Source organism: Priapulus caudatus, unplaced genomic scaffold (assembly GCF_000485595.1).
Source record: "Priapulus caudatus unplaced genomic scaffold, Priapulus_caudatus-5.0.1 Scaffold1234, whole genome shotgun sequence".
Taxonomy (NCBI): Eukaryota; Metazoa; Priapulida; class Priapulimorpha; order Priapulimorphida; family Priapulidae; genus Priapulus; species Priapulus caudatus.
The window spans coordinates 41,551-50,861 of record NW_014578295.1 but is presented as its reverse complement, the minus strand read 5'-3'; the positions used below and the strand labels follow the sequence as shown (position 1 = coordinate 50,861).

The window sequence follows — 9,311 nt, the reverse complement described above, 5'->3', positions numbered from 1 at the left end:
ACCAGACACAGTGAAAACCGACAACGCACCACCGTTTAATGGTGCAGAATTCTCATCGTTTGCAGAAGAGTTGGGATTTCATCATCGACGTATTACACCGTTGTGGCCACAGGCAAATGGAGAAGCTGAACGATTCATGAGAACACTAAATAAGACAATCCGAGTGTCGAACATCGAAGGTCGAAATTGGAAGTGCGATTTAGTTCGATTTCTTCGTCAATATCGAGCGACGCCGCACTCGAGCATTGGAATGTCACCAGCAGAAGCCCTCAACAACCGAAAGATGAAGGTACAACTACCAGAAACTAACCTTCTGGCAGACAGGAAAGCTCGAGATATTCATGCAGTCGATAAGCGGAGGAAGGACAAGATGAAGTCCTATGCTGACTACAAACGCCATGCAAGAGAGAGTAGGATTCAAATTGGTGATACGGTCATAGTGAAGCAGCAAAGGTCGAATAAGCTGTCTACACCGTACGATCCACAACCATACAAGGTGCAGAATCGAAAAGGGAGCATGGTAACAGCTAAGCGGGGAGATCATGAGATAACACGCAATCTATCGAAGTTCAAATGCGTACATCCAGTCGCGAATGGAGAAGAAATGGATGATGAAGCAATGGTGGAGTTACCATTGGACGAACCACACGATGCTCTACGCGACAACGCAGAGGGGAACGTCAGACGTTCTACACGTACCAAGCAAGGGCCTGTGCGTTTCAAAGAGTTTGTTATGCATATTTAGATTCGTGGTAACTTACAGACGACGTTAGGAGCTGTAGGTTAAAACATAGCTGTTTGTTAAAGAAATGGATTTCATATTGTGACTTACTACTAGTGTAGAGATTACTGTTTTCAAATGTTTAACTGATGAACAAGTTTGGTTAATGCATAAAGGTTTACATTCGAAGTCCAGTTTAGCCGATGTGTCTATAATATACAGATACTGAAAATGAGTCTAAAGTTGACGCAGACGAATATAATTTTTAATCCAACTAGAGGAGGAATGTAGTGTAGTTAGTATGTTATGCTTTACTTTCTGTATTCGTTTACGAACACGTGATCTATGACACTATTGTATATGCAACACGTGACGGTGGGAATAAAACATATGGGGTCTTTGAGCCTGTGTGATGAACAGAAACATACGTGTTTACTTGAGTGTTCAGAGGCAAGAGCTCACAACACTATACCACTGGCAGCAAGAACAAGTCCGCACCTGCAGCTACAGCACACACGCATCTATTAACTATATATAACAACGTTATATATAGTTGTCATAGTAGTTATAGTTGTTATAGTAGCTATAGTTGTTATAGTAGTTATATATAACTATATATAATGTTGTTATATATAGTCAATAGATGCGTGTGTGTTGTAGCTGCAGGTGCGGACTTGTTCTTGCTGCCAGTGATTCGACCAGGCCCTCCGGACCCTCCTCTCGGACTCGGGGGGTGCGGACTCGGACTCGGACTCGGACTCGGGGGGGGGGTGCGGACTCGACTACAACACTGGTAGGGCCCGTCCTGGTATTAGTATTAACTAACTGGTAAGTCAACTTAGTCAGCAAGAAAAGCTCGAACAAACAAGCGAAATTACTCATTTTCCGACCTCGCAAATGTTCGATCTGTATGCAATAACTTACGATTCTCTATCGCTGCCGTAGTTAGCAAAAACTGACATTTAGTACAAGCACAAGAATGCCAACATAAACATGGCTAAAAGATGCAAGATAATTTCCGGTCAGGTACGATCGCACTCTTACCGCTAGATGGCATTAGTACGTCCGCTTCCGTCGTAATAATTAAAACTTGAGACATGGTAAGTAAATTTTCCTTAAAAAGTAAAATACTATCTCACGTGACACATTGTAGAATTTGTTACACTAACATTATATATCCTTTAGCATGTATCGGTCAACAAAATTAGTTGCCTGGCGTACTGACAATGCAGAAAGGAAGCGCTATTCGATATGGCACACCCCACCTACACTACTGTCACTAGATACAATAATGTAAGTTGTAACCCAAACCCAGGAGGATAGGGTTACAAAGCGTCGCTATGGTTTTCTGTGGAGGAAATTCAGGGAACCCCTGAGTGAATCACTCAGGGCGGTTTGCTGGTGCGTTTTCAGAGACTAGAACTTTCAAACTGGGTTTATTCTCAACACGAATCTTTCTCCGCTATCTTGAAACTTACTATGTATCATAATAGATTAATACTCTGTATTAAACTAATAATATAACCTGTTACAAAAATTCTAAGTGACGAGCAGCGGATGTTTCGAGCGCCATTTCTGTTGACCTGTGACGTACGCATTCCCAATGCGCATGGCGATCGGCAAACGCAGCGCCCTCCGATTGGTCGGTGAATCCGCTCTTCAAACCAAAGTACGTCACAGGTCAACAGAAATGGCGCTCGGTATATTCGCCGCTCGTCACTTCGAATTTTTGTAACAGGTTATATTAGTTTAATACAGAGTATTATGATACATAGTAAGTTTCAAAATAGCGGAGAAAGGTTCGTGTTTAGAATAAGTTCTAGTCTCTGAAAACGCACCAGCAAACCGCCCTGAGTGATTCACTCAGGCGTTCCTCCGCACAAAAACATACGGACGCTTTGTAACCCTATCCTCCTTGGTTTGGGTTACATTATTGTATCTACACCTACACCTACGTTTTCAACTTTAATCTTGTTGATATTGACTAGTCTATTTATCACAGTATCAGTACCCCATGAACCATGCCTCAACAAAGCTGCTTGATAAGCACATATTTATGATTCTAGATATCTGTCTATCTATCAATTTTTCCATCCGTCTCTCCACCCATCTTTCTCTCTCGCAATAAACTATGAGTCTTAGGAAGTTAGTCCAGTTAGGGCACTTAGGACGTGGATATTCGTCCGAGCATGGGATACATGTTCGTATGCGCTATTCGTCCGAGCAGTTGTTGCGCATGCGCTGTTCATGTTGTATTACATAAATGTAATATAATGCTAGTCTAGGGAGTCGCCTACTCCCTAACCACGCATACTCTCTAACCCTAACCCCAACCCTAACCCTAACCCTAACCCTAACACTAACTATAAACCGACTCGGCCCTCTTGTAAGTTATATACGCGAGTCATAGCACCAAACAGTGAAACACTATATGGTGTATAACCACAAAGTGACATACCGTACGCATGGCATTTTGGGAAACTACCACTCTGCTTTCCAACTCCAGGATTCTCCCTACGTTTCGCAAACGGGGCGCGCCCGCCCTGTTTGGGAAAACTCCCCCCCCCCCCGTTTCAATCGTTGCGCCACGTTTAAATTATTTCCGCCCCGTTTAAAAAAAAAAAGATTATAATTTTTTTAATGGGAATGGCTACATGAGGAACAGGCTGAGTGAGTCAGCTTTGGAGGCGCTCCTGCTACTGGCAATTGAGGGGCCACCTCGGCAAGAATTCCCATTCAACCCACTTGTAGTGTAGTTAGTATGTTATGCTTTACTTTCTGTATTCGTTTACGAACACGTGATCTATGACACTATTGTATATGCAACACGTGACGGTGGGAATAAAACATACGGGGTCTTTGAGCCTGTGTGATGAACAGAAACATACGTGTTTACTTGAGTGTTCAGATGAATGTTCCCCCTTCTTTTACACCTCTTGACCTTTGACCTTTGACCCCCAGCTTCGACATCCCAACTCGTTTTGACGATCCCCCCCGATGTGCCGAGTATCGTGACCGTACGTCGAGCGGTTAAGGTTTGTGCCCAACTGTTGACGAACGAACGGACGGACGGACAGACGATCATGCGATTCTACAAGCTGCATCTGACTATGTCAGATGAGCTAAAAATCAATGGAAATGAAAGCGTAAGAGGGGTATTTCGATTAATATTATACTTTGAACACAAAGCCAAGGGCCAAGTGAAGGATTTGTGTGATACTGAGATACAACATACATGTTCACGGCTAGTATAAATATTTCAATACTCATTATGTAAGATGCACTTACCCTGAGCTGTTGAACGGAAATTTTCCTTTCTGAAAATAAAAACACCAACATTTATTTTATGGTCTCAAAGGAAAGAAAGCCCCTCTTTCTATGATGATTATAGCAGTGATTCATAGTGCATTGCAATGAATTAAACGAGACTCTGCCTCTGTGAAAACTTGCATAACACCTCTACACTCAATGAAGCAATCTTCCTTTAATCCAATTTCCACGAGGATTTCAACCATCTACATTCAGGGAGCACCCCCTGTGGTAATAACTGCATTTTCAAATTAGCCCATCGATGAACGAGCATTTTTGTTTCATGTAGCAACACATACTTACTCGCTTGTATCTATTCACTGGCTGGCTGGCATCAGAATCTGTGTCAGATACATGGCCTGCCCCTCTTTTTAAATAACCAGGAATATTCTGGAATGAGGCAAATGCAATGATTTACACAACGACTATGCATGTGTGGGGAATGCCCGCTCGCAAGTAGCTGCCACCACATTCCACATCCACTTTTGTTATTTGAGTCAAATAGGCTATGCTGAAAGTGTCATCGCTTGAAACTGGTAAAAAATTAATTACTAAGTACTATAGTATTTCAGTAAGATGTGGCTTATAGCAGGGTTTCTTATACATAAGATGCACAGTGGCGCACCGCCGTTGTCAAATTTAACATCGCGGTTGTGAAAATGTTCCTGTATTCATTCATAGGTATATCCTGTATCTATATACCTATAAGTATATCAATACCTCCTGTATTTGAATCCATCATGCGCGTTTTTTCCCCAAACTGGCCATTACCTCCTTTGTCTAATTTTCCCTCAGAAGAAACCCTGTTATAATATATATATATATATATATCAAGAGTACATAATAGGAGAAGAGTATGACATCGTTTTAACAGCGTTTTGCATAGTTTTCAACTTGTAAATATTCTATCAATATGTGAATAAATATATTCAAACTTTACCTTATTTTCATCTATGAATCTCCCTTAATCATATGACACCACCAATTTACCTGAAAATCGTATGTGTTAATCAAAAAAGCTCTTTGAATACGACACGGTTTCAAACAGTTTCCACGAATGGCAGCATGTGTTAGGCGAAAGTTCGACCAAAGTTGATATGCGGCGGCAGCACCAGGTTGTAATCAAGATACAAGATAGAGACAATAGAACAGTAATCCCATACTAAACTTTCGCCTAACACATGCTGCCATTCGTAGAAACTGTTTGAAACCGTGTCGTATTCAAAGAACTTTTTTGAAGAACACATACGATTTTCAGGTAAATTGGTGGTGTCATATGATTAAGGGAGACTCATAGACGAAAATAAGGTATGTTTGAATATATTTATTCACATATTGATAGAATATTTACAAATTGAAAACTATGCAAAACGCTGTTAAAACGGTATCATACTCTTCTCCTATTATGTACTCTTGATATATATATATATACACATAATATCAAGAGTATGGCATGGTTTTAACAGCGTTTTGCATAGTTTTAAACTTGTAAATATTCTATCAATATGTGAATAAATATATTCAAACTTTACCTTGTTTTCGTCTATGATTCTCCCTTAATCATATGACACCATAAATTTACCTGAAAATCGTATGTGTTCTTCAAAAAAGTTATTTGAATACGACACGGTTTCGCACAGTTTTCACGCATGGATGCATGTTTTATACCAAACTTTGATATGGGATTAGTGTTCTATTGTCTACGACGGTACGCTGGGGGCCGTAAGGGAATCAGCTGCTAGCTAGTTGGCCGTGAGCACATTTATTTTTAGCACGCTGGAAACGCTGCACGCTGAATACAATTCGATGCCTAACATCCCTTACGGCCCCCAAAGTTCCGTCATAGACAATAGAACACTAATCCCAATGGAAAGTTTAAAACTATGTAAAACGCTGTTAAAACCATGCCATACTCTTCTCTATTACGTACTCTTGATAATATATATGTATATCTAGGTTGAGTTAATAATAGTTTTTATGGTTAGTGGCAGTCGCTACCACCAATTGTTGGTATGCGGCATAGATATAATTGTATTGCTACCAATAATGTAAAATGGTATGCACACACGCATACACATGCACACACACACACACACACACACACACACACATATGTGCGCACGCACACACACATATACCTTGTTGATAAGTCGCTGCATTCTGAAGCCCGTAATGCTTTCTGTGTCGGATACGTCTGCCACCGGTGTGCTGCTGCGCGTGGGGGAGGAGTAGAGCTTCTTAGCCTGCAAGTAGAAGAACCAGCTTCACTGAAGAAGTCAGAGATCAACGCACTTCCACCACGTCCCGCAGTAAACACACGCTACATGAGCGGGAAACAGGGCGACCGTGGTCTTCGGTTTGGCATGAAATTGAATGCGATTGCTTGATAAAATGCGCAATTGATGAAACGTGAGCTCACACGTGAATATCACTGCCAGGATGTTACACTGAATATAGCATATTGCATTTAGCATCTCACTGTACAGAACAAGAGGCACAACTTCAAAAGGATGAAGTAGCAAGACACATGTTAGCGGGTAAATAAATTCGAATTAATAGCATGCATTGATTATAATACAAATCGTTTACCTACCTCTTCTAGCACCTGTCTGCAGACTGTCTGAATGTGATCCTCTGATACGGCATCATCACCATTGTTCTTCTTGATGTTGGCAAAACAGGGGCTGAAGTATTTCTGCAGACGAACAACAGTACAATGCATCACCCACAGTCGCACCACTTACCATCAAAAACACATCACCAAGATAATACACTCCCTGGCAGTTACAATGGTTATAAGATTTGCCTAATCGCCAACAAAATTACCACGCCAGCAGAATGAAGGGTAAAATATGTGCAGACGGGCAAGACGTTTAAGTTATGACGCCAAAATGACTAAGAGCGAATGTTTGCATGCAACGTGGGTGATGCATCTGGTATACTCACATCTAGATATTTCTGCAGCACTGCATCTATCTCCTGGCTAATGCTATTCTGTAGATTCTGCCTCAGGAGGTCCAGAGTCTTTGCTGCACTTGTTATTGAACCGATTCTAAATAACGAGGAATTTGTGACATGTAGTGCATCTTAGTGTCTCAACATTTAACGAGTGCCCAGAATTAGGATACACAACACGATGCCGACAAGATCACGACGTCGTTGGAATGAAGGAAGAGCGAACAACGGTTGGAACGAGGAGAAAAAGAAAATGGAAACATGCGAGTAGATTTCTCAGCAAGGTACTCACTTTGCTCGGTGTAGAGCCATCAGGTGGGTCCTGCTGTTGGTTCTATTTGTCATTGCGGACGACGGAAAACAGTTCAACGTGTTGAGCCTCATGTTGAAGGGATTCACCTGACGGAAGAACGGAACCAAATAGTTGATTTAAAATATTTTCTGTTTACAGTAAATGACTCAGCATGTGACAAATCTATTGCCACATATTGGCTCAAAAATCTGTGCTTTTTAATGCAAAACTTATTTATGTTCCTCTTACCAATTGCACAATGTCCTCTTGCTCCTCCTCCCCTTCTTGCTGTGGTCCAGATGGCAGGGCTACATTCTCAGGGAGCAGGCGTGGCAACCTGTCGGCTGGTGCCATCATCCTAAAGGCACCCCCTGGTGGCAGACTATGAGAGAAATGCACCAGTCATATCGCATTAGGTCAACTGGTAAATATTAATAATATTACAAATAAGAGAGATGAAGATAAATCGGTAAAGGGCAGGTGAACATATAATCAGATGGAGAGGCGGACGGGTCGGTGGTTGGGTGGGTTTGGGGCGCCTTGTATGCTCTTTGTGTATGGTTGGTACAGGCTTTCATTTTTAAGGGGCGCGATCGCGCTCGCGCTCCACCGCGCACCATAAATTGTGCCATGGTGCGTGCATCATCGCGCCTCATAAAAGTGGTTGAAATCGCGCACCAAAAGTCTGTGTATTATGTTGAAATAGCGCTCAGTGGTTGAAATCGCGCACCAAAAGTCTGTGTATTATGTTGAAATAGCGCTCCATTTTACCGGGATGAGAATCTTCCGCGGATCCGCGGAAATCCGCGGATTTCACAGTCCCAGGGTCAATTTTGTGAAACGTCTAAATCCGTTGAGAGAAAATTTTAGGGGGGTTAGAATCTACAAATTTTTATTTTACAGTCCAACAGCCTACTAACAGTACCTTCATTTAATACCATTGTAATATAGTTTGCTTTACAATATAGACACGGCTTAGTTCACTGTTTGAGATTGTCAGACGTTAGCCAGTGTGTGCGTTTATTTGACGCTGCAAGTGTGTGTGGTTGTGTATGCCGCGCGTGCTAGGCAGGCCGTATATATAGTACGCGATCGATCGATCGTGTACATCAAAAGCCACGCGTGACGCGGCGGAAAACTAGCCTCAAGGCCCTGCCCATAGAGTTCGATCCATTGCCGAGCCCTGACTGGTTGGGCTAGAATAGATACTAAACTATAGCAGTAGCCAATGAGAATGCAGCTTTCATACATCCTTCGTCGTATTTTAAAACAATGGCAGATCTTTTAAGGGTGTGATTTTTAGTAGAGCTCTCCATCATGCCTCTTAAGGGTGTGATTTTTTAATGGAGCTTGCCATCATGCCTCTTAAGGGTGTGATTATGGAGCGTGAAAAATCCCCCTATGGTGTTCTATGGGAGTCATCAGTAGTCCTCCTGTACTTTTCAAATCTGAAAGCCTGAGCCACTAATGAAATCCACAATCGTATAAAGTAGTACCTTGACCGTCGTCTGCTGCAGCGTCTGCTATTGTCATCATCACTAACCCTAACCCGTTCTTAGCTTCGGTCGATCTCTCAATGAAATCCACAATCGTATAAAGTAGTACCTTGACCGTCGTCTGCCGGCGCGCTATCGTCATCATCACTAACCCTAACCCGTTCTTAGCTTCGGTCGATCTCTCAATGAAATCCACAATCATATAAAGTGTGTCCTTCACCATCGTCTGCCGCAGCGTCTGCTATCGTCATCATCACGGCTGCATGCGAGACATGATATCGCTGAGCGAGCCGCGTGAGTGGCTGCCATGCGGTCGCCACGTGGTGGCGCTGCATCCCAGCAAACACGAGTCGTCGTCGTCGTCGGGGGCGACGAGCGACGCTCACGGACGCACGCCGGGGCGACGCACGCAGCGAGTGAACGAACAACAGGTACGTGTGTCGTTCGTTAATTGTTGTTGTTGTTGTTGTTGTTATTGTATACCCCGCGACGAAGTCGGCGGGGATACTATGGTTTCATGTCTCCCCAGCTGCCGCCG

At 42.7% G+C, this 9,311-nt stretch overlaps 2 protein-coding genes across 3 annotated transcripts in view; one reads left to right on the top strand and one right to left on the bottom strand.

The window, feature by feature from the left end:
- The window catches only part of LOC106815908 (deoxynucleotidyltransferase terminal-interacting protein 1-like), an 11,349-nt gene extending 3,690 nt beyond the window's left edge, over positions 1-7,659 (bottom strand). The window contains exons 1-7 of the mRNA XM_014820436.1: positions 7,527-7,659; positions 7,278-7,384; positions 6,977-7,082; positions 6,624-6,725; positions 6,169-6,273; positions 4,334-4,420; positions 4,010-4,038 (exon numbers count right to left, since the gene is read on the bottom strand). Coding sequence (XP_014675922.1) covers positions 4,010-4,038; positions 4,334-4,420; positions 6,169-6,273; positions 6,624-6,725; positions 6,977-7,082; positions 7,278-7,384; positions 7,527-7,634 — 644 coding nt within the window. The 5' untranslated portion in view covers positions 7,635-7,659. The remainder of the gene's footprint in view (positions 1-4,009; positions 4,039-4,333; positions 4,421-6,168; positions 6,274-6,623; positions 6,726-6,976; positions 7,083-7,277; positions 7,385-7,526) is intronic.
- The window catches only part of LOC106815909 (actin-related protein 2/3 complex subunit 4), a 15,342-nt gene continuing 7,792 nt past the window's right edge, over positions 1,762-9,311 (top strand). Inside the window, exon 1 of one of the 2 annotated variants that reach the window (XM_014820438.1) lies at positions 1,762-1,821. In XM_014820438.1, the coding sequence (XP_014675924.1) occupies positions 1,819-1,821 (3 nt within the window). In that variant the 5' untranslated portion in view covers positions 1,762-1,818. Of the gene's footprint in view, positions 1,822-1,916; positions 2,015-9,311 lie in introns of those variants that run through there. The other variant, XM_014820437.1, reaches the window with a different exon arrangement.